This window comes from Pseudorasbora parva, chromosome 16, assembly GCF_024679245.1.
Source record: "Pseudorasbora parva isolate DD20220531a chromosome 16, ASM2467924v1, whole genome shotgun sequence".
Lineage (NCBI taxonomy): Eukaryota > Metazoa > Chordata > Actinopteri > Cypriniformes > Gobionidae > Pseudorasbora > Pseudorasbora parva.
This window is the reverse complement of record NC_090187.1, coordinates 25,826,627-25,853,494: the sequence shown is the minus strand read 5'-3', so window position 1 is coordinate 25,853,494 and position 26,868 is coordinate 25,826,627. Positions and strand designations below refer to the sequence as shown.

The window sequence follows — 26,868 nt, the reverse complement described above, 5'->3', positions numbered from 1 at the left end:
AACCAGAGCATTAGACTCTGCAATGAGATCAGGGATTCTGCCAATACATGATGATGTTATCATCATCAATGAATAAACAACATCACTTGATGATATTTTCTCTAGACTTTGTGTTATATAACAAATGTGTCTCACAAACACAAAGCAACCAGAGAACTATTAATATAACACAGTCAAGGGTCAAGAGCCCAACTAAAGCAAACACTGATCTCCATCATGGTGACTTCCAATGAAACTATTATTTTCATTAAAACAGAAATAAAGTAAATTCGGTTAGTTATAAGTTAGTTCACATATTATTATTATGTTTAGTAACTTAAGAATGTTTTTTGTAAATGTCCTCCAATCAGTGAATTAGTTATTGTTGCCTGACAGAACTCCTTGCATGGCCAATCACATCAAAGCAAGACCATAATGAGCTATTTTAATTAATTATGATTTTGAGTTCATTCAACTTGAAATCTTAAGTTTATGTATTTTGTAGGTTAATAACTTATACTAACTTATATTTTTGAGTTTTTGGACTAAACTAGTAATATTAAGTCAAGATTACTTGATTTGTTTAAGTAAAGACAACCTATATATTCCTTGGCATTTTAATATTATTATACTTCTGTTTCTGTTGTATCTTATTCTTGTTTTTATCGTTATGATTTTATTTTTCTTTACTCTTAGGCACTTTGGATAGTTCTGCTATGTTTAAACGTGCTATTATAATTACAATTTACTTAAATTTGCTATTAGATGTCCTCAGAATTTAGAAATTTCAAAAATTTTATTTTGAGACTCTTAAAAAAAAATACGAAAGCTGTATTTTATGGTCAGGGCAAGTGCCTTTATATAATTTAGTCTAATTTAAGAGCAAGAGAAGTCCTCAGATGTAAGGTAAATCTGTCAAAAGCTCCTTTAATGGATGTTCTCAGAAGGAAAAATGTATCATAAAGAGACTAATTAATGTCCAAAAGTTGTATACTTTGACAATTTTACAAGAAAATGCCCTCAAAAGTTAGCAGAGTCTATCAAAAAGTCCTTTTAGAGACATTATCTAATGGACAACTTACATGATGTCCAAAAGGTGTATACTTTGTAAGAAAATGTCCTAGTTAGTGGAGTCTATCAAAAAGTCCTTTTAGAGACATTATGTAATGGACAAATGATACTTAAAGAGAGTAAATGGTTGGTATTTTATGGTCCTCTAGTATGTTATTGTACTATTTAAAGGGGGGGTGAAACACTCAGTTTCAGTCAGTGTCATGTCAATCTTGAGTACCTATAGAGTAGCATTGCATCCTGCATATCTCCGAAAAGTCTTTATTTTTTATAATTATATAGAAAGATGCGCTGTCCGAGTCTTTCCGAAAAAAAGCAGAGCGGGTGGGGGCGTGTCGTGTGAGCGGAGCTAAATAATGACGTGTGCGCGCTGCTGCTATTGTGTTGAGTCGAGTGCGTCGTAAAGCTGTGTCATCCCTAACAGCGGGAAAAAAACTTTATTCAAAATAAAAATATGGCTTTTTAATCAGATACAGCCATACATCTATGATCCGGAATCAGACCCAGAGGCTGCAGTTGAACAGGAGCAGCAGCAAAAAACGACTAGAGCAGGATGTCTGTATGTGGTACAAGTTATACACTAACTATATAATATGCTTAGCGGCTTGTGTTATTTACATATTTATACTTGAATTATATCGTCGTATTTTTGTCTTTGAAGGTGTACATTTGGGAAGTGCAGTTGTGCACGTGTGTTTGTGTGTTTACGCGTGGTTTGTGTAGACAGTAAGCGGACTGGTTTTGCACGGCAGGTTAAGTTAGTGTTTACATAGAAAGACACGGAATAGTAGCGCATTTGAATGAAGAAGCGCGCTTATTTAGTTCAACATATTTCCCCACTCTTTGTGTATTGTTGTTTGGAGTGCTTTTACAATACACAAACATAAAGTTACACATATAGTGGCCAGCTAAACAAATGTACACGCACTACACATCGCATGCTCCATTGATTAATTAACTATACGTGATCATGTTTGGGCTACTTGATGAGCATAGGCAAAAACACAGACATTTGAAGCAGTCTCAATCACCGCCTGCGGTTCTAACGTTGGGACTGCTCCATCATTCAGCATTAGGCGATCGGGAAAATCCGGCGTCGAGCTGGGCCTTGTTTATGAAACAGTCGGCACCGAAATGCAGCGAACAGATATAAACATTCGCGCAACTCAGTTGCTGATCCGGAAAAGCAAATTACATCCACTGTTGCCTTAACGCGGGGTTTTTGGGGAATCTGTGCAGGACTGTCTTGGTCTGGCAACCAAAAACGCACTTTTTTGGTGACATTGTAATTGTGCACATCACCTGTCCAGCATCCTACAAGCCAGCGCTTTGATGGGCGTAGCCTGTTACTTTCGCTCTCTCCCTCTCTCTCTCTCTCCCGCGCTTCCGGTAGAATTGTCCGTAAGGCCCATACAAGGAAATTCCGCCCCCATTAACGTCAAAGGGGACGCATGATCTCAAAAAACTTGCCGAAACTTATGACTAACCGGAAGTAGTATTTTTGACAAAGAAATACTCCCATCAAACGTCCACCTTAACTTTTGAAACTTTGTCTATGTTTAGTATGGGATTCCAAGTCTTTAACAGTGTAAAAAGATCAGTATGCATGAAACAGCATTTCACCCCCCCTTTAATATATTATATAGTATGTAATTTTTTTCCAGTCAACTAGATAAGTAAATTGTAATGAACTAATTGTATTCACTGTATGGCTTATATAGAATTAACCTAATTGAAGTGCAAGGAATGAGCTACTAAATGCCACAAATAGCTTATAAAGAGAATAATATCCAAAATGTTGTATTTTAGGGTTAAGAGGCTAGTATATAATAAACAGTAGAAGCTATAGTTGTATAAGTACAGTATTGCAAGACAAATACATGTTGTTATGACTTTGTGTGAGTTTCTTGCCATACTTTAAGGACGATTCTTAAAAAAATGTCCTCAGGAGTTTGCTAAATCTGTCAGAAAATAGGTAACCGTGTGTCTGTGTGTGCGAGTGTGGTCTGTATGAGTGCTCAGCGGTGATAGCGAGTTTTAAAGACTGTGGATGTTTAGCTCAGGCTCAGAGGAGATGTTAGAGTGGATCGATTCCCAGAAAGAGACTCTGAGAGAGGGACGTATCATCCTGAGAAGAGAGGCATTACTGGATAGATGAGAGAAAATCTACAAGGGCGATGATAGAAGAGACAGAGAGAGTGTGAAATAGTGCCAAAACGATGAAGAGAGCAGGAGGAGGTGAAAGAGGACGAGACGACCACCTGAGGTGAAAAAGAAGGGTGAATTCAAATGAATTCACATGTCAAGTTTTGCTCTCTTTGTAGGGAACAAATGTCTTCATGAAGCCAATAAAAGCTGAAGAACCTACATCATGGTCTCTTGAGAAAAATGTCTCAAAAAAGTGTCAGATGTTTAGGGTTAAAGCACGTATAATGATGACTATAGTATTTAGGCCTAAATTAAAAATGTATGCATTTGAATGTCATATATAATGTCCATCCTTTTGGATTATGCGGTTTTAACAATCTTAATGTGATGCAGGTGTCAGTCATTCATAAATGTAAAAAAAAAAAAAAATGTTTTTAACTAATTTAACTAATGTTTTAATTAATTATTTGCATTATATATAACACAATTTTGTTTTATTTGAATAATATTTTCTACACTAATTAAATTTATTCAGTTAAAAATTATGAATAAATATATGACTAGCTGTGCATAAATGATATACACTACCAGCCAAGAGTTTGGACACACTTTTCCATCAAAGAGAATTATAAAGTGTGTCCAGACTTTTGACTGGTAGTGTATATGATAAATATAAAAACCTGGTTATTTTCCATTTCAAACAAATTAATTTATTTATTAATATTACTGAAATGTAATGTTTCTTGCCAATTTCATTTATGACTGACAAATATGCATCACATTAAGTTTATTAGTTTGTTAAATATGCAAGAATGGGAATGAAAAATATATTACTATGATGTTAGGATGTTGTGAGTGGTTGCCAGGGTGTTGCTATGTGGTTGCTCAGAAGTTCTGAGTGGTTGTTACTGTTAGCATGTCATGGGATTGCAGGTGTTCAATACTGTCAGAACTCACACATTTTGCAACATATGTCTTGTTTGCATAACCATTCATTTGAATGATTTATTGCTTTAACGTTTGCGGTTGTATTATTGTGGTAACACTACTTTCAGATGTACCTGAGTTTAGACTTGATGTCCATTATAGTTTCTTAGTTGTGTTCTTATGAAGTTTCACCACTAGAGGTCACATGTTGCTCTGTTGTCCAGCACACACATTCAGTCCATTGGAATAAAAGTCCACATCTGGTCGTATTCATTCATACTGCTGTTTCTCCAGACTGCTCCTGCTCCGATGACTTTTGATTTATTGTTTTGTATCAGTGTAAATAGCATATTATTTTTCAGTTCTGAAAGTTTGTGTCCTTTAAATGGATCAATAGTGCAGATGAGCGTATCAGAGATAGAAAGCAAAAGACAGAAAGAAAGAGAGAAAAACATCTGTGTGATGTGGAAGCTCCATCATTGTTCTGTTAATTCACTCTGCAGTCGAAATTACATATTGATTTTTCGCACAGAGCTGTAACATTAAACACATGCAGCGCTCCACTCTGTCTCTTGTATGACAGGCTGTGTTCCAAATACGTAATATCATACTACTAACATACTGCTATGTTCGCGGTATGTACTGTATAGAATGCATGGAACCAGATAATGTATCCCACAATGCAAAAGACTTGACTTGTCCTCCCTTGCAATTTTTTTCTTGACTCATTATTTGACAAGAGTGTCATACTGTATGTTGAGACGACAACGACATCTCACAAAATTGGATTAAAAATACAAAATATTTCTTATTTCTAAGATAACGTGTGAAAAGCTTAGCGAGGTCATATATGATAACATTAATGATTTAAACATTTATCATGGAATAATAGAATCAACCCAAAAATCATTCAGACACCAGATTTTCTTTTTTCTTTTTTTTTAATATTGGGTGCAGGACACTATATTTCATTTATGTGTGAGGACAGAAAAATAAACTAATAATAATATTACACTGCTCTAAAATTTGTAATAATAGACATATTATTCCCAAAAAATCTTCATACAGTGGACTACCAGAAAAAATGATACAAATTTGGGACCAAAATTATTCAGACACTTTGACCTGACCATGTTTTGTAAAGTGTTTTTTTACAAAAACATTTATTCCTGTGGTGGCAAAGCTAAATTTTCAGCATCATTACTCCAGTCTTCATGTCACATGATCCTTCAAAAATCATTGTAATATGCTCATTTTGTGCCCAAGAAACATTTTATTATTATTATTATTAGTAGTAGTAGTAGTGGTAGTAGTAGTATCAGTGTTAAAAACTGTTGTGTTCCTCAATATTTGGGGGGAACAATTATAAATTGTTTTATGATTTTTTTTATGCATGGAAAGTTCAGCATTCATAGATCACAATGCATCTTCTCTGAATAAATATTAATAACAAGGGGAAAAAAACACAAGAAAAAAAAAATTTCTCCAAATATTTAAATGGTAGTGTATATCTGTGTTTGTTATATAACCAGTTATCTGTTTGTCTTGAACAAAAATGCTTTTAAATTGTGTGTGTTTGAGAGAGACAGAAAAAGCACTACGTGTAATTAAATGTCAGCACACAGATTCCACTGAAGGTGTGTTAGTGGGCCAAAAGACTCTGTTTACTCACTATTGTTAGGAAACTAGGACACTAGTCCCAGCTGAGTCATGTCTGTGTGATACAGCTCCTAAGTGTGTATGTGTGTGTGTGTGTGTGTGTGTGTGTGTGTGTGTGTGTGTGTGTGTGTGTGTGTGTGTGTGTGTGTGTGTGTGTGTGTGTGTGTGTGTGTGTGTGTGTGTGTGTGTGTGTGTGCGGACTGTCAAAACTGGGAGGGGGGAGAACCATAGCCAGATGCTGATGCTGACCTTCTAAACACTCTGTCTCAGATGCCCATAGAGAAACACTGCCATTAGAACAGCTCTATGCTCGCATCTCTCTCTCTCTCTCTCTCTCTCTCTCTCTCTCTCTCTCTCTCTCTCTCTCTCTCTCTCTCTCTCTCTCTCTCTCTCTCTCTCTCTCTCTCTCTCTCTCTCTCTCTGTCTCTCTCTCTCTCTGTCTCTCTCTCTCTGTGTGTGTTTGTGTGTTTCACTCTGATACATATGAGCTGGTGAGCTAATTGGTCCCAGTGGAACATCAGCTTTGTCATTGATGTTGTTGTGAAAGCGACACGCGCACACAAACAAACTCATTCCATTCCAAAACTTTCGAGGGCAAATTTTCATAGACATGTCATGTTTGCGTTTTACTACCGACAAATGATCACGATGCTTGCAATCTATCTGTTTGTGTCTCTCCAGGATAGCTGCGCAAGGGTGCTGCTGTTCAGAGGGGCGAATAAGGAGATTAAGAACTACAACAGCCAAACTGCCTTCCAGGTGAGAGCACAAGACCTCTGGATTCCTGGAGATCAAACAACCGTGGAAGAGTCAATGGAGCTGGATCTTATTTAAACCGATGCTGTGGTTCACAGCCCACACAGCTAAACTGTATTTAACTTGAGGGCAAGAGCAGTTCACACTGGGCGTTTGATGCCATGAAAACATTAGCTCCCTACCTAGAAGACATTTGACATAAAAATATCCAAAAACCACTAGAACAATATTATGTATTTTGTTGAGTTGTTCTTACATTATACGAAATGTTTCCTAAAATGTTTAAATCCAGAGAAATATGTTTTTTTACCAAGACGCACAGATCGTGTCCGTGCATCACCTATTAATGACATCATACCCGTGTTACCCTCGATTTCTGTTTTATTTTTTAGAAACCAAGGAAACACCAAAGCAACCGAGCAAACACACAGAGTAGCATTATAACATAACTTTCAACACACTCAAATGTATCTAATATGATAAATGACCATGTTACTCCACATACGCATGACCAGAAGCAGAAGAGATCATCTGCGGCATAATAAAAGCTCTGCGAAATTGCCTTTATTTTCAATAAGCAACCTCTAGCGGCAAAGAATTGCATATTGTGGCTTTGAATAAACATTACATTGAAAAAAATATTTAAAATGTAATGTTTTATTTATTTAAAACAAGTATAAATTTTTATCAAGTTAGTGTTTTACGCATTTTTACATTTTTTCCAAAATATTAACTAAAGGCAGTAACTATTTAAACAATATTTACAGTGGTGGCCAAAATTATCAGAACACCTGAGAGATGTTGACCTTTTTTGCCTCCAAAACATGATTTCATTTCATAATGTTCATGAAACAAGCAGATGGTTGCGCTGACCAAATATCAGATGAAGTGAGTCATACTGTTTTTATCCACTTTTAACTTTAATATTTGGTATGTCCACCTTTTACAGCAATTGCAGCAGCACATCTTCAACACTAATGTTATCCCATGCCTTCTGCAACTGAAGCCAAAGGTTTTCCTTTGAATGTACAATAGATCTGTCCAGTTTATTTTCCAACCTGCCCCAAATGTGCTCAATGGGGTTAAGGTCCGGACTTTGAGGGGGCCGATCCATCATTTTCAATGTTCCAGCAGATTCCTTCCATCGCAGGAAGTTCAGGCAATAGCTTGAAGAATGTTTCGGTTCATTGTCCTCTTGGGAAATAAATCCAGTCCCAATAAGACGACTCCCAGATTCCACCTGTTCTAATAATTTTGGCCACCACTGTATTATTTGTGAACTAATGTTCAGCTTTTCTTTTTAATTGTCAACTTATTTTCAGCAGTGATCAAGTATGTACACACTGCTCACAGACAGTCATCATGTTTCAGGCCATTTGAAGTTTGATATTGACATGACATAAAGCGGCGATATATAAGTGGCTGAGTTGTTTTCTTACTCCTTAATTAGTCCTATTAACGCCATATCAGTGTCTTACTTCAGGCCAATTTAAGAACGCGCATGAAAACAAGAGGCGGGATTTAACGCGTGAACCAATCATATCCAATTATAACGGATCATAACTGATCATGGCGCATTCGAGACATTGCATTCTCTGACATTCATTTTCAATTCCCCCCACTAAACTCACTACAGAGGGTCTGTTTTGAGGTAATGGGATCAGAGGACGCACTGACTCCTGCTGTAACTTCACCTGTGGGTGTCGCTGTTGGACAGTGACAAGTGACTTTTACACTTTTGTCACATTTTGTAATATTTGCATTTATTTTATTTTTTGTAATATTGATTATATTCTCACCCAGGGTTTTTTGAGGAGACTGCCTCCATTGCTTCCTCAGAGGAATCTCTCCCCTGTATGATTGTATATATTCAGGGCTTGACATTAAAGGTTAGTTCACACAAAAGGGAAAATTCTCTCATTAATTACTCACCCTCATGTCGTTCGACACCCGTAAGACCTTTGTTCATCTTCGGAACACAAATGAAGATATTTTTGTTAAAATCCGATGGCTCAGAAAGGCCTTCATTGACCACAATGTAATTTTCTTCTCTCAAGAAAGGGAATAAAAACATCATCAAAGTAATGTCCATCTGTGACATCAGTTGATTAATTAGAATTTCTTTAAGCATCGAAAATACATTTTGGTCCAAAAATATCAAAAACTACGACTTTATTCAGCATTGTCTTCTCTTCCGTGTTTGTTTTCAGACCTCAAATAAAGATTCAAACGGTTATGAATCAGCATATTGATTCATGATAACTGATGTCACATATGGACTACTTTGATGAAGTTTTTATTCCCTTTCTGGTCATGGACAGTATAGTGTGCATACACTTAGATACGCTCTTGGGCTAAATATAAAATATCTTAAACTGTGTTCCGATACGGGTGTGGAACGACATTAGGGTGAGTCATTAATGACATAAATTGCATTTTTGGGTGAACTAACCCTTTAAGGGTGTCTAATGACATGAGGGTGAATAATTAATGACAGAATTTTCATTTTTGGGTGAACTAAACCTTTAACATTCGCCAACCCGCCAAATGCGGGTGGATTTCAGCACTGGTGTCTAACACAGTCCCTTTGGCGTGTTGAATTTTAAATATAATATATACATTTTTCAATTGTTCACTTTTAGAAAGCCATCTGAAATAATAAAAAGTGCAATGTAGTATTGTCAAAAAATTTTTTTGATACTGTAGTATCTGAAACAATTCCAATACTCAATTCCCGCAGAGTAGATACAGCTAAATCTGCTTTCCTTGTTTCATTTGCTCTGTTACAGGGCTTGAATTTCAGTGTGAGAAATCAGCCTTTTAGTACGAAATTTTGCTGCTTATAGCGCCTAAACAATCTAAATGAATGTCAAAATGCCGGTCTTGTCGTGTATTCACATAAACAGTCAGTTTTGTTTTAAGTGAATGTAAATCGCTGAGAAAGAAATACATTTGTACCAGTATAATGGATCTGTCCTTCAGGTCTTTAAGTGACAGCAGCCTAATATACCTGCTGCTGAATTATGTTTTTTCCCGTCAAAATTGTGGCCAGTGAAAATACTGAATGACTATAGTAACTTTGGACTACAGTCTGCAGTGCCTGGTGAACACAAAAGTTAATGTCATGCCCTAAAAAAAATATGCATATGGTATTCCAAGATATTTAAAAAAAAAATGGTATGGCTGTGAAAGGATCAATTATATTTAATAAGAAACCATAGTACTTTTTTGTTGGTGTACCATGGTATTATGCTTGTGTCCAAAATCTGTATAAAATTAAAAAGTTTGTAATCAGTAAGATCTTTAAATGATTTTAAAAGAATATATACATGCTTTGCTTGATCTATTAACCCGATTGGCATTTGCTGGGTCAGTGTGAAGCAGCATGTTAACACCCCATATCAGTCGCTTCACTTGTGCCCTTTTGAGCCAACAAGTACAATCTATTGCTTCATTTGAACATGTTATTGTGTTTGTCTCGCATCTCCCATGATGCTCGCTGCTTGAACTCACAGTACAACTGATGTTGACACAGATTTTCTGCTCAGATCAAAGTTAATTTGTTAGTAGATTGGGAGGGGGAACCCGACTCAGTGCGGCTGCATAAACCAACACAGAAACCATTAGACAGCTGCTTTGATTCAGCTTTTAGTGTGGAAAAGTTAATTAGCCCTCATCTTAAAACAGAGAGAGAGATACTTGTAGATCATTCATGTATCATATTAGACAGAATAATTGTTTTGTCTGTTTCTTAATAAGACCTGCTTGCTTACTGTACACTTAGCCTACAGAAAAATACAGTTCCATGGTGCAATGGTGTACCATGTAAATATGATGGTAATACACTAGGGTACTTAAAAGTTATAATTTATAAAAGTAAAAGTTAATTGATAAATAAAACCTATTTATGACATTTCTTCTTGAAAGCATCCTCACTTTGCAGCTTTTTTACACAAGTACCTTCAACTATTTTCAGTCCTGTAGTTTTGCAGGAATGTTTCTTCAAGCGTCTTGGATATATTTCCACAGTTCTTTTGTATTTAGTCTCTTTAGTTTTTTCTGTTTCTTAATATGATCATAGACAGACTTGATGATGGTGAGATCTCTGTGTGGATCATAATGGCTGTTGTCAGGCGCATTTAGCATACAAAAATCTTACTGGATTATTAAAAGTAATGGCTAAATAAATGTTTGGAAATGTAAAGTGATATTTCCTCATGACATACTACAACAAAAGATATGAATAACTGGCTTAACCCCATTTTTTGTGGTGAAAATACTAACATGCTTAAAGGTTATAATACACGGGACAACTTTTTGAGTGTTGCTGAGCGATGTTGCTCTGGCACTTTCCTATAGAGAACTGACGTTTATCATCACCATAAGACTTTGCACAGTAGTGTATATACTGTATGAGGTAGAGTTTGCCTAGGTGTCAACATTTCTTCAAAGAAAAGGTGTAAATTAAGGAACACTGTCAGAGGGTATATTTTTGGTACCACCAAACACGTGCACTTTGGTCAGGGTGGTAATAATGCGATTATGGTGTTTACATGCTTATTTTTTGCTATTATACAGCATTATGACTACGATCTTTCGAATATTCCTATTCAATAATTGTTTTTTTGACACGTCATCCTAAATAAATCAGACGTGATGACGATCATTTAAATATTCATACACTCAAAAAAAATTATTCAGGCCCTTCATAGACAAGACACATTTAAATGATGTTTACTTTACTTAATTAAATTAAGTTGTCGAAATTAGACATGTTTGTGTTCGATCAGCCTAATATTTTTTAAACTGAAGTTTTCTCAATTATATTGTGTTAAAACTACATGAAATATGTGTGCTGAAAATTAAAGTGTTATTTTATGTTTTTCAGTAAAGGGAAAGATGTTGTTAGTTTATGTTGGTGTTTAATGTTCAGTTATGTTGGAAATTGAGGAGTTTCTGTAATTTTGTGGTTACTATTATGCAGAAGAGTGGTGCCTGTGTTTAGGCTGGGCACTCATACAAATTCATTGGATGGAATTCCTGCCCCTGATTACATTTTTTTAGTTTGTCCAATGAGTTATTTTTGCATTTTATTAAAAAAAAATATGCTTGTTGTTATTAAAAGGTTTTAAAGACCAATTAAATTGATAAATGTGTTCACCTTACATAATAAACTTTAAATTTACATAAATTTAACATAACATCATTAAGTAAACGGTACATATAAATATTATGTAACAGTGACAAATTTAAAAATGGTTTGTATTTACTCAAAGAAATTGTGTCAGCTTTACTTGAATTTCTTTTGTTCATATAACAAAATTGACACACATAAACCACTTGACACATATTTTTAAAGTAAATTCAACAAGTCATTTTTTGAGTGTATTTAATAATTGTTTACTCGACACGTCGTCCTAAATAAACCCGTCTCTGGCGTGATGACTCCGAGCCTTTGTATATTTCTATTTTTGTTTCATCTACACGTCATCCTCAATAAACCTGTCTCTTGTGTGATACCTCAAGCTTTTGAATATTCCTATCTAATATGACCTGTAAGGTTGCCAGAATAATAATCATACACTGTTTGTTAATAGGCCAGAAGAGAACTGGCACCCCGACTGAGCCTGGCTTCTCCCAAGGTTTATTTTTCTCCATCATGCCCTGATGGAGTTTTGGTTCCTTGCCACTGTCGCCTTTGGGTTGGCTTGCTCAGTTGGGGACACTTAAATTTCGATCTAAGTTTTCAGCTAAATATCAAAATTAAATTCATTACTAAATTAACTGTAACAAATATATCACTGTTTTGCCCACATTGTCACTATATGATAAATTGAAATCAGCTGATAACATCACCGTTTTCTCCAGAGCGACTGTATAGCCAAATTAAATTATGTTACAATATTGTCCTGTTTAACACTGTGAAGCTGCTTTGAAACAATCGTCATTGTAAAATTGTTATATAAATAAAGTTGACTTGACTATTAAAATTGGCGTAAGCCACATAGTTTAATGTGATTATGGTTACTACGTTTATGAGCTTAAACACATTTGTTTGATCGAAGTATTGCGTTTACATGAGGTAAAGTTTAATCTTTGCCAAAATCCAATTATAATAGGATTATGAGATTTTATGTAAACGCACAGGCTACAAGCTACTTTTTTGACATCTTTACAGGGTTGAAACATGGTTGAATGAGCGATCACATGCTAAATTTTACATTTATGTATTTTTTCAACACAGGCTACATTCTGCTGTTCATTCATGTTTCTTTTGTGCTATAACTAGCAGTACTGTTCACACGTGCTTTGCACATTTACAGTGGTCTTTCATTAAAAAGATTCAAAACAGATTTTGAAAGTTTCATATGAGATGTAACAAAGCCCTCACTGTCGGACAGGAGGTGTGCTGCAAATAATATTTAGTACGGTAAACAGTGTAGACTCAAAGATTGTTGTCCAGGTTTATCAAATATTTGATATCGGTTTATCAAAATGAAGATCAATTTGTAATCATTGATATTGTTAGCCCAGCCCTAGTACTGGGTACATTTTGCATAGCTTTTATCACTTTATGACATTACAAATCATTACAGCTTTATAATCAATATTTTAAGTCCATTTATTTTGGTATGTAGACAGGTACAGAATTATTTTGTGATACTGTAAACTGGCTGTACTTTATCGCTTATGAACTGCTGGCTTAGATTTTTGGGTAACATAATAGGCTACCCTGTTATGAATTGCAAGCAGTGTTATAAAACAGTAACTGAGGCTTTTTGTTTGCTCAGGGAGTTTGCGGCAGAGAAATAACCCATTGTTCTTTCTTTCTTTCTATAGGTGGCTATTATAGCTGGGAACTTTGACCTGGCAGAAATTATAAAGACTCACAAAGCATCAGATGTTGGTAAGTGTCTCATATACCTCCACCATCCTTAGCTGCCGTCGATTCTGAGCAAGCGCAAACGATCCCTCGTGTTAATGAATCCCTACAAACACAACAAAGCGCCACAGCCGGCAAACATGAAAATGAGAGCGGTCCCTTGTGTTTCTGTGTGCGTTTTGTGAGTCTGCGGCATTTGTGTGAATGAGAGTCATCACTCTAATCGCCAGCATCGACGGCAAGGCTAGCTCATTCCACGCGCTAGCTCTGGCGGGCCGCTGTAATGGATCGTACCCATTAGTGCGGAGTACCATTGTCATGGCGACGGACCGGGGTTAATCCCTGAGGCTCAGCAGGTGTTGGGAGTTTGATTTGAGCCAATGGGAGTGTAGCCGCAGGCTCCAATATCTCATCAGAACGGTGTGTGACCTCGATGAAGGATGGGACGTACGCTCTCACATACACACAGAAGCAGCCTTAAAGCACACCGTTTATGGGACAGCTGGCATTTCGTCACTAATGCTGAAGCCTCTCAGAATGTGTCAGGTTTTTCTTTCTCTTATATGCTTTTCATTCAGTTACTGAGAAAGAGGAGAAGAGAGCGTGAGCGCCTGTGTCCAGAGTGGGCTGGGCAGTTGGCCTTTTCACTCTAAGTAGACGGGCAGAAGAGTAGAAGATTTAAACAAGCAGACAGCTTGGCTACAGAGCGCAGTATTTACCCTACTCAAATAAGCAGCCCAACTAAAGTGGCCCGTGTTAAAATTTCTCAGGGTGAAACTATTAAAGGAGGAGTGATCTGAATATTCAAATAGTAATATATATGATAATTACTAGTACTGTCAGTTTGACATGAATAAAAATCAGTAAAATGTATTATTATAAAATGCAATAAAAATGAACCGATTTTATCTTAATTGGATCTTCACTTAATTGGTATTTTTGTGTTTTTTTTTTACCAGCAAGTTTTATTGAAACATCCTTTCAAACAAGATACATTTACTTAAAAGGTTAGTTCACACAAAAATGAGAATTCTGTAATTTATGGCCCACCTTCATGTCGTTTTTACCAAGACTTTTGTTTATCTTCGGAACACAAATGAAGATCTTTTTGATGAAATCTGAAAGATTTCTGTCCCTCCATAGACAGCTATGCAACTCCCACTTTGACGCTTCAAAAATGTCATAAAGAGATCGTAAAACGAATCCATATGAATTAGGGATTTACACAAATTCCTATGACCGATCATCATTTAAATTAACAATCAAATAATTGTTAGCCTTAATACTGCAATATGAGTCTACATCAGTGGCGTATAGCCAACAGCATGACAGGGTGCTGCTCAAAACAACATGTTCCTCACCAAATGAATGTGAAGGGTTTTTAGTCTAAGGGTGCTTTCACACTTGGTTCGATTGCCTGGCCCGAACCAGAGTTCGATTGCTCCCTCTTCCCTCTTCCCTCTTCCCTCTTCCCTCTTCCCTCTTCCCTCTTCCCTCTTCCCTCTTCCCTCTTCCCTCTTCCCTCTTCCCTCTTCCCTCTTCCCTCTTCCCTCTTCCCTCTTCCCTCTTCCCTCTTCCCTCTTCCCTCTTCCCCCTTCCCCCGCTGGACTGTGTTCATATTATATCATTTGGTTTGTTTGCGTCATCGAAGCAGCAGCTGTTTACCCGATTGCTTAGTAACGACAGCAAGCGTGAAAGCGGCGAAATGCATTGCGTAGCTCCCATCACTTTTATATTTTTGTTTTTGAACCATTTGTTTTGTTACCAAAGCTTCTGTACGTAATGTCACTTGCGTCTATCTGCCTCGAATGTACTGCAAATGCTCTAAAGAATGCCGAAGACAAGCAGAAATGAGATCTACAGCTCTCTGCTTGCAGTATCTCAGTGACACTCGACAGGTAAATGAGTAAAACACACACAAAACACACATTTTTATCAACTCATATGTCATTAATAGCAGTTAGTACGATTGCGTTCACATCAGCAGCGAACCGTACCGTAGTTCACATGAACCGAACCCCAGACCACCTCTTTAAGCGGACTCGGGTGTGGTTCGCGGGTGTGCACCCGAGTTCGGAAGACCGCGTTCACTTCGACCAAACGAACCGAACTCTGTCGTCAATCGAACCCGGGTGCGCACCAAAAGTGCTGGTGTGAAAGCACCCTAAATAAAGGACTAGTATAATTGTAAAATGAGTCGATGTGATTGACCATTTGTTAAATTACTTATTTTAGAATCAAATATAATTACTTATATAATGGGTCATCAATGTCGACGGAAATGATTACCGCTTTATACTGCATTAATTCTTGCCAAATACATCCTATACGAGATAAATCAGTTGTATATAGGCCAAAACTAAATAAACACAATATTACAACTTATATTTGCACAAAACAAAAGGCTGCGAATGCACACACATGCATGAAGGTGTAACTCATTGTAGAATGTTTTATTTTTATATCAGACCATTATTGTGGATCTGACCATTTTATTTTATTTTATTTTTGTATTATTATTTTATTTTTTAGTATTATTATTATCTTTACAACTGTTTAAACTATGCTTGCTTTTAATTTTTTATTCGTCCACATGGTATTCTTTTTTCTCATGCATATGTGACCACTATTTTAATTAATTTCTATGTAAAGCACTTTGAATTGCCATTGGGTATGAAATGTGCTATATAAATAAACTTGCCTTGCCTTGCCTTGCCTTGCCTAACTCTAGCCTTTTAAAATGGTCCCAAACATAACTCCATGGCTCCCTCATGTCTGCATTATGTGTTTGGTAGTTGAGCAGCACGCACGCGCAATTTTATCGATTAAATTATTATTGACAAGTGTCGATTAATTGTTAGCATCCCTAATTGAGCGTTTTAATTCAGAGATTTGATCACTTTATATGATGAACAGATTTATTTTAGGCTTTTATTCACACTTGCTTTAGCTTCAGTTTACCTTACCACAAGTGATGTGTGAGTTGATGAATGTTTATGTGTGAATAAAGACTAAATTAAATCTGTTTATCATATAAAGTGATCATGTCTCTTCAGCAAATTTTAACTGAACAGCTTAATTCATATGTATTCGTTTTGCTATCTCTTGATCTTTTTTAAAGTGTTAAAGTGGTAGTTGCGTAGCTGTCTATGGAGGGGTCAGAGAACTCTCAGATTTTCACAAAAAGATCTTCATTTGTGTTCCGAGAATGAACGAAAGTCTTACAGGTTTGGAACGACATGAGGGTGAGTGATTAATGACGATTTTCTTTTTTGGGTGAACTATCCCTTTAAGATGCAAAAATATATAGATTAGAAAAACCTGTAACTGTAAATATGTATTAATGTTAGACGGAATCCATCCATTCATCATGAAATACATCACCACACATCCACCTTTATAGGATATATTGAGTTGCGTATTCTTGCTTCACGCCCTTCTCTGATTGGCAGAGAGCTGTTTGTATCTGATCAGGTGACAGGTGAATGTGCAGTACAGCGGTTTGATCAATACTTAATTTACATTAGAGATTAAAGAGAATCAGCTATGAGACTGACAGCAAACCATATGTCAGGATGACAGCGCAGTGCACTTTTATCCCGCGTGTCTCTTTCTCTCTCTCTCATTCTATCATTAAACGTAGCTGTCATTGAGCCATATGAACTCTTGTGACCCTGATATACACGGTACTGTGCATTTTAAACTATATATTAGCTTTGAAATAGCAGCAGTACAGAGTTTTACCTGCATCTAGAAGAGGTGAGAGATTGCCATCTAGTGTTGTAATGATGCTCTTTATAAATTGCTTCCCTTACTGGAAAAAAAAAACAGCCTCATTTCTTGGTTATTGAAAAACAAGACAGTGTGTTGTGTAATATTCAGTTTCTTTACTCAACAAACATCCCAAGCAAACGACCCCTGTACTAGCGGTCAGGAGAAAGTGTGTTTTGGTTATAAATTATAGATGAGGTGCTTTGTAATTTGAGTACAGCTTTTGTTTACCTCTTTGAATGCCTAATGAGGTTTCTGTACCCTTCATTTACAAATTATGCTAATTGTACCTGAGACTTTGTCAGGCACGGCCCCCTCTTGTTCAAAGTGCCCTTTTGACGACACCTGCTTTTCCTGTTTTGCAGTGCCTTTCAGGGAAACGCCTTCCTACACAAATCGCCGGCGCGTGACTGGAGGCGACACTCTGACATCATCACGCTCGCTGCCTCGCTCCGCTTCTGACAACAATCTGAACAACGTGGCTGACACCGGCCCCGTCCACTCCCCTGTGCCGTCTTTGAGGAGCCTGCCCCCTTTGGCACACCCTGGGATCGACGCGGCGGCCGACGGCAGCCTGCAGAGCACAGGCAGCTCACTCTCCTCACACTCCCGCTCGCCGTCCCTCCAGCGCGTCAGCGAGGAGACCGGCACGCACGCAGTACGCCGACACACGCCCCTCACGCACTCCCACAGCCGTGGACGCCTCAGGTAAGCATTACACATCCACAGGTCCTGATTTGCACCTACAGACCTCTGTCCAAAGCTCTGCGGATTTCTCATTTGTAAAAAACGCACATCCATTAGGTGTTCATTTATTAAACATTTGGATTAATTTTACTATACAATCCAGTATCAATAGTATCAGTAAAAATGCTGAGTGAAAAAGCCCAAAATAGGTGAATGTTAAAGTGTGGCGCGCACGTCCTGAAAAGTGAAGCCAAAGTGTCTCGATCACCCCCAGGTGGTCGGTCCCAGTGTAGCTCATAAACCCCACCCCCTCCATGTATTCTTATGGGATGCAAGACAAACTAAACAATCAAATTACACTTTTCACGCTGATCCAAGTTCAAGTGTTCGTTTTTTTTCTTAAAGAGCATATTGCAGGTTAAAAAAAAAATTCAAGATGAATATATAATCTTGTATGAAAATGCCATATGAAAAGGTAATGCAGGATTTAAAATGTTTTTAAAAGACATAAGAGCACAAATTTTGTAGATAAAGTGGCCATTTCGTTGGCTGTTTGTAAAAAACGCAGTTTTTCGCGTCATATTACGTCACGAGAGGGAGTCGTGTGCCAAGCTCTGCGCTGGCTCAGTGCAGAATAGGTTGGTCTTTCGTTGGAATCAGTGTATTTTCGGTAGTTTTTCTATTTCAGTTTATCATTGTCATGGAAAATTCTTGTGTCCAGCCTGTCAGGACATCAAGTTCACTGGTTTCCTAAAACAAAAAAGTTAGAAAAGCCTGTATGGCGGTGTTTTATGGAAGAGACGGGACTTCACTTCTGCATCTGCTTAGACGCACGCGGTGATGTGTGTGGCGTTCACTTCACACCGCAGATTATCATCCCGATTCCCGGCGATATGATGGAGTTCAACATTGCAATACTCATGTATTGTTAAAGGATAATATTAAATTATTAAACATGCACCCACACGCGATGTTTCTTTGTTGTTGTTTTTACGTGAATCAATTTCAACAATGATGAATACAAAGTATGGAAGCTACATAAACACAAATGCGTAGTCTCACACTTTTAAAAAAAGTCTGGAATTATGTGCTGATAATGTAAATATTTTATTCATGCCATACATGTACATTCAAATGAACTACATAATCAAAATATCATACATCCTCACACTGTCTGTGAATCGGCACAAAATAAACCCATAACACAGAATGAGTGAATAAAGGATAACATGAAACGCACAATAACACTAACGTTATACTGCCTGTGGTTCGGTTATTTGTCGTGGTTATATTTTTTGTGATTTATTTATGTTGAAAAATTATCGTGAGATCGGGAGGTGCTCATAACATGCTTGGCTCGTCTCATATTTCCGCTCACATGCTAAGAGCCACGAGTCCCACGACCATACGAGCATCCACAATGTACACGTGAGAGAGAAAAATTGTCTGCGAGCTCGTATGACAGCAAAAATTGCACCGTGTAATGTTACGCCCGGCTTTAATGTTTAGTGTGGATGGATATTAACGAGTGTGACTTATGCCAGCTGGTCAAAACTTATTATTAGTTTCTGTTATTGGTATCAATACTCCTAGATGACCAATACCAGCTTTGCTATTGCAGGTCGGATACACAATAATTATCTGTAAAGTATTCTAATCTAAAAAGTGTTCATATGCTAGCGTTATGTCATGAGCTGTTTCCACTGTTTCTCTCACACAACAACTCAATTTATCTCCTCTAATCGTTGTTCTGTCTAATCCTGGCCTGTCCCTTATTGTGTGTAATAATTGTATGGCTGTGGTCTGCCATATGAGTATTAATTAAGATTTATAATTTCCTCAGTGTCCGAACTGTCATTGCGATCCATTGCTTTCCTATCGTTGAAATTCACTGCACTCCCTATCATTTTGTCTCTTCAGGTTTGGCCATTTTTAAAAGCGGAAGTTAAATTTTCTCACAAAAACGACTCAAAAAGCCTTATTAGCAAGTATATTTTAAAGAAAACTACATTATTTTTATACACTGACTTGGGGGGGGGGTTTGATTGAGAGTTGTGATTGACAGTTTGAAGTTGTGATTGAAGTTGTCACTGAGGCACCAACTGACTTTTGGGGGGATTTTCATAAAGGAATTGGAGCTTTAGCTTCAATTTCTACATTTCCATAACTATTTATTTCACACCAACATAATGCATTTTCATTTGCAAGAGATACTGCGGGAATGTGGGCAGGATTTTGATATCGTGGCTCTACTTCCTGTCAGTGCCATATTTAGACATTGGCAGCATCACTTTTCTACAATAGGAGGGGAGGATGAAGGGGCATCGTCCATCTTTTTTTTTTTTGTCTATGGTTTAAATGTGTAGTAAACCAAAATGCTGGGCTGTTTGTTTGTTTTTAACTCAACTATTGTTTAAAAACTATTTTTTTAAAGTGTTTTTGTCTTAACCTGATTCACTATGGTAAGCCTATTATAAGTGTTTGTATTTTAGACCTGTCGGGAGGGTTTTTGCAGGAAATTGCATACATTCATCACTTGTACATGTCTCGTCATATCCGTAAATAGAGAATAAAGTTGCTCTGGCTACATTGATGCCTGTATGGTGTGGGAGTTGCATAGGTTAGTTGTCACAACGAGTGAGTGTTTTTATTGAACAGATACATTTCTATGTAGCTGTATAACAGAGTTAATTGTAAAGCTTTATCTATTGTAAATTAATAGTACAGTGTTTTTAATGGGTATAGCTATAGTAACTCTTCAGCTATAGTCAGCTTGAGATCCTTTCCATATAAACTGGTTATATCTCTTAAGCCTTGTAGTGAATATTTAAAGGTGCCCTAGAATTTTCTGCAATATTTTAAATTGTTCTCTGATATCTACATAGAATGTATGTGGCTTATTTAAGGGCAAAAATAGTCCAGATACAGTTTTTCAGGTCCATTTACAACCCTGGAAATTGTGCCTAGAATGAAATGGTCAGTTTTAGCTATATTTGGAAGGGTCATAATTAACAATGTTAAGCTCTTCTCTGATTGGCTCATTTCAGTAGCTCACACAAGTGCATTTATTCAGCAAACACAATTGAAAACAGCACAAGCAGCTCATGAGTCGTGGTAGAGCACAGAACGACTGAATGATAAAGCAGAAAATAGAAAATATCAAATGGAGATGCTAAAATGCAGCTGACTTGTTTATCTGTTTTCAGATCCTCTATACACGCGAGAGAGAGCTTGCGTGCACATAGTTGCCAGATTGCACGTTTAAGTAAAACACTGGATATTCTTCTTATGTCACTGGACATATTCTTTTAGCAGAAAAGTTCTGATTGGGAGATTTAAATGGCTGAATTCTGGCAACCGCTGCTCTTCCCCACCAACCGATCCCTCGTTCGTCAACGAAATTGCCTGTTTATATAGTTACAGTAATCGTGTAAGGACGTTTGTGTCATCTCGTCTTGTCTTAGTCATGAAAAAAAAAGTTGTCAATGAAAAAATTTTTGTCCTATTTTCATTAACTAAATCGACACTAGTCAAAGCAAACTTACAACTTTGCAAGTATGAAAAGTGCTCACATTCCCTGCACAGCCTGAAACATAAAATTTATATCCATGATCTGCCATTTTCACAATATTGTCCTCATCTTCACAATACCTGCAGAACTTCTGTTGATTCGCTAATACTGCCTGGCCTTGAACATAGGCTGGTTATATGCAAATTTGGGAATACATTTTATGCATAAATATTAATGATCAAGACTGTTACGTCACAGTCTGTGATATGATTCAACTGTTTTTCAGTTATCTTTTTCAAGCACAATATTTACATATGAAGGAGGAAACATTGGTGTTTGAGGCTCATGATATGTTAGTTCCATCATGTGCAGAGCTCTTATTATTCAATATGCCAAGGCAAAAATAAGTTTTCCATTCTAGGGCACCTTTAATGATGTGTAGTATTTATCCGAAGTCACGCAGAGCCGAAGTGCTCCCAAAACAATGTTCTTCTGTAAGTTTTACAGGGGTCTTGCAGCAGCCATATCATCATGTTGCCAAGACTGGTTTCCCACTGAAGCTAAGCAGGGCTGAGCCTGGTCAGTATCTGGATGGGAGACCAACTGGGAAAACTAGGTTGCTACTGGTAGAGGTGTTAGTGAGGCCAGCAGGGGGTGCTCACCCTGTGGTCTGTGTGGGTCCTAACGCCGCAGTATAGTGATGGGGACATGATACTGTCAATGAGCACAGTCCTTCGGATGAGATGTTAAACCGAGGTCCTGACTCTCTTTGGTCATTAAAAATCCCAGGATGTCCTTCGATAAAGGACAAATATAGTAGGGGTGTAACCCCGGCATCCTGGCCAAATTTGCCCATTGGCTCCTGTCTATCATGGCCTCCTAATAATCCCCATATCCTGATTGGCTTAATCACTCGGTCTCCTCTCCACCAATCAGCTGGTGTGTGGTGAGCGTTCTGGCGCAATATGGCTACCGTCGCATCATCCAGGTGGATGCTGCACATTGGTGGTGGTTGAGGAGATTTCCCCCTTCTATATGTAAAGCTCTTCGGGTGTCTACACTGTAAAAAATTATTTAGAAAAAAAGTTACCTGGTTGCCTTAAAATTTTGAGTTCATTGAAATTAAAATTTTGAGTTAATACAATGAACATTTTTTGAGATTCGACAACCTTTATTAAAAGATTATTAAAAGATTTTGTAAGCATATTGTGTAATTGTTTGTGTTTTATTTGTGATGACGCAGTGAAACATGCCAAATTGTGTTATTTTCATGATTTATCACTTTTTTTTATGTGGTTCAGATACAATAATATTTTGAGTTTCTATTTATTAAACAAATTTCCTTCATTGTATCAACTCAAATTTTTAATTTCAATAAACTAAAAATTTTAAGGCAACCAGGTTACTTACTTTTTTAAGTTAAGCCAACAAAAACCAACAAAAAAAATTTACAGTGTAGAAAAGCGCTATATAAATGTAAGGAATTATTATTATTATTTATAATTAAGCGCATGCAGTTTTTATTTTTTATTTTTTTATCTGCTAGACATAGTGTATACCTTTAAAATCACTTTTACAGTTGTCAACCTAAATTGGGTCAGTCCTAAATCCAGCAGTCACAACCCAGCATTTGGTCTGAAATATCCCAGCATATATCCATTCCCCCCAAAAAGCACAGAAAACTCTGCAGATTCTTTCTGGGCTTGCAATTATTAATTCCTCCATTAACATCACTGCCAAATGATCAATGATTTAATTATAACTCTCAACATATCGGTCACACATCTGCCCCCATAATAGGGGTCAAACAATGACAGAGTGTGCATTGATAATTCTGTTTCTGATATCTCCACTTACAAAGGTACTGTGACGATCACATTATTCAGTAATGCACTTAATGCCAAATGCAGTGTTATTTTGGACATGTAAAAAAGCTCCATAGTATTTTATAGGAATACCACTTTTTGTGCATGTAGTTTTGGTGCTGTTATTGTTAAAATATATGCCAAGTGTTTTGAGTTATATTAACTTTATTTATGACCACTGAGACCTGTATTGAATGAAGTCACTCATTCCCCTCCATCTAAAACTAACACTGTTGTAATCTATCACACTCACGCTTGATCGACATTTGCTGCTTTTAAATTGTGCTATTCAAATGTTTAATATATATTCCGATTAGACTCTCCTCTCCTACAGAGCTGCAGGACATTGCTGTAATACTGTGTTTTGGGACTCCAAAAAGCTTTATTGAATTTCCCAGAAATATTGCTTTAAATCTCATATTGTGTATTTATTGCAGGGAGATGATTGACAGGTTTTTAGAGGCTGTGAGACGTATAACTCTTTATAATTGTGTCGCTTCCAAATTGATGAAGAAAACATTAAACTTGCATGGATTCATTTGAAATTCAAACTCCTACTGTTGCATCTAATGTAAATAAGAAATACTTTGAATTATTCCAAGGGTTGTTGGGCAGTGGGTGTTTCGTGGTTGTTATAGCACTAATCAGCACAAATCTGACACTGGAGAGACAGCCAAGGCTGTGTATCACTGCACTGCATTTTAGAGAACGTGTCTGTCTGAAACAATCCTCTGAAGTGTGCTAAAAACATACTCGGTTACTCACGTAACCTCGGTTCCCTGAGAGAGGGAACGAGTATTGCGTATGAATGAATGAATGAGGCATTTATATAGCGCTTTCATATGTACTACTGTACACCCAAAACGCTTCAGACTCATGTCAGGGGTCTCTCCTCAACGACGGCAGCCACAGTACAACGGCGCCAGGGCGCTCACCACACACCAGCGATAGGTGGAGAGGTGATAGAGCCAATTCAGTGGATGGGGATTATTAGGAGGCCATGATTGGTAAGGGCCAATCGAGGGAATTTGGCCAGGACACCAGGGTTACACCCCTTACTTTTTACAAGAAGTGCCAAGGGATTTTATTGACCACAGAGAGTCAGGACCTCGGTTTAACGTCTCATCAGAAAGATGGTGCTCATTGACAGTATCATGTCCCCATCACTATACTGAGCTATTAGGACCCCCACAGACCACAGGATGAGCACCCCCTGCTGGCCTCACGAACACCTCTACCAGCACCAACCTAGTTTTCCCAGTTGGTCTCCCACCCAGATACTGACCAGGCTCAGCCCTGCTTAGCTTTAGTGTGAAACCAGTCTTGGGCTTCAGGGTGATATGGCTGCTGGTTAAAAAAGGAGCTTTTCCCATACGCAATACAAGAGACCTCTCAAAAGGGAACACCTGTTATATGTGCCACACAAGAGTGTAACGTGCACAAGAGACCAGACTGACAATTGATTCCGAATGACTTTTAATGTTAGAATTTTGCTAAGTTAACAACATGATACTCTTAAAGGAGGGTCCAATGCTATTTCATGCATTCTGACTTATTTACACTGTTAAAGAGTTGGATTCAATTTGGTTTTCCAGTTTGGTTTTCCAGAGCAGCAACAGAGTTCTGCAAGTGTTTGTTTTTTCCCGAACACCAGTCAAAACCGCAGGACTGAAACTGCGTATAGTGAATCAAAAGTTATCCAGGTACAGTGTTGGGTGTAATTAGTTACTAAGTAATTAGTTACAGTAATTGAATTACTTTTCCCTTGAAAAAGTATGGGATTACTCTTATTTTTTCTGTAATTTAATTATTCTGATACTAAATATAATTATACATAATTCAATAGTGGAATTAACATCAACATTTAAAGTCTAACTTTAAAATATGTTTTAATGTATCTTTTTCACATTTGTAATACTTTAGTCAGTTAATAAGAGTAATTTATGTAGTTTTATATTATGTATTTGAATGAATTAAAAGAGCCGTTTCATGTCTATCCTTGAATTGCTTAACTCGAGGTTGATATAGGATTTAGAAAGTAATCAAAAAGTAATTAAATACTTTTTGGAGAGAGTAATTTGTACAGTAATCTAATTACACTATTGAAGATGTAATTAGTAACTAATAATTAATTACTTTTTTAAAGTAACTTACCCAACACTGTCCAGGTATAATGCCGCGATGTAGTGTGTGTGTGTGGGGGGGGGGGGATTTACTGGATTTTAACTACTAAATCCAGTAGTTATGCTATATATTTGCCTACTCTTATAAATCATTATAGTATATACATTTGAATGCTTGAGTGTTAAATAACAACCACCAAAAACATGCAATTTAGTTAAAGAAGTTTTCCAAATTTCCTCTCTCTCCCCTCCCTAAAAATGGTTTAGTCCGATGGTTATTAGAATATTTCAGTAGAGAGACCCATTTAAAGTGCAATAACCCCCTCAGTGAACAGAACCCATCAGAGTTGAGGCTGCTTCAAGAACAGTTGTGGTGAGAACAGTGGAAGTGAGACAAAAAAAGCTGGTTACAAATAACATCATGAAAAGGAGAGGGTGGCCATGAGAACTGTTTAATCAGTCCATTGTAGTCAGGGAGTCAATTTGATGGGGTGCCGACCGTGTCCCGATCATTTGGCTGGCCGATTTACTTTCACTGGAATAGGACAAAGAGCTGCCGCCCGCGCACTCCGGGACTGTCACATCTCTGTATACCAGCACAACATGCTGATGTGATATTTGTAACAATACTGTTGAGAAAACGTGAACATAACTCATTGCTAATGGATATATTTATTAGCTTTATTTAACAATATATCGCATACATTTTTGCATAAAATTTATCTTAATGCAAAATGAAGAAACTTAAGAGGTTTTATTTTAGGCCTACATTTGACTGCCCTTTTTTCTGATTATTTATCTTTCAGACATCAGAGAGACATTTATAGGCCTATTAATATTATTTTATAATTTTTCTAATTTCTTGTCTTTTGTTATTTTATTAGTTTGTCTTGCATAATTGCTTGATACATAATAAGTTATTAAATACTTAATGCCATTATTTGATGTTTTATTTATATACAATTTACATATAGAATAATTAAAAGCAATACACTTTATTTGCATTAATTTATTTGTCTGTTTTGTTGTTTTTTAAGAAATCCTTAATAGGTTAATGTTTCTTTTCAGGGGGCCCAGAATTCCCTAGTTATGGCCCTGCTTGTGACTCTTTAGCTCCGCCCACTGCACGCCTCCACGAGTTCTGCTATTTTCAGAAAGAATTGGTACAGTGTATCTGTCTTTTATAAATATGATCAAGCTAAAGACTCTTCGGAGATATGAAGGAAGCAATATTAATCTATAGGTCCTCAACCTATTAGCATTAACATGATGTGTGTTATATACCCTTTAAAATGGATATGATACAGAAATAAACCAAACAATATATTGAGTTATAAAGCCAATTTTTGGCAATTTAAAATTGGTTTTTTTAAAAAGATTACAGGTTGTTTAAAAAATTTTTTTTATGTCATTCTCCTCTCTGGAACAATACCTTATCCTTAAAAAGGACACTCAAATTTGGTGATATATTCGATAGCAGCGGACTGC

At 37.0% G+C, this 26,868-nt stretch overlaps 1 protein-coding gene across 6 annotated transcripts in view; it reads left to right on the top strand.

The window, feature by feature from the left end:
- The window catches only part of shank3a (SH3 and multiple ankyrin repeat domains 3a), a 462,280-nt gene that overhangs the window by 300,617 nt on the left and 134,795 nt on the right, over positions 1-26,868 (top strand). For all 6 annotated transcript variants that reach the window (XM_067420066.1, XM_067420065.1, XM_067420067.1 and 3 more), the window contains 3 exons: positions 6,466-6,543; positions 13,381-13,447; positions 17,560-17,902. In XM_067420066.1, the coding sequence (XP_067276167.1) occupies positions 6,466-6,543; positions 13,381-13,447; positions 17,560-17,902 (488 nt within the window). The remainder of the gene's footprint in view (positions 1-6,465; positions 6,544-13,380; positions 13,448-17,559; positions 17,903-26,868) is intronic.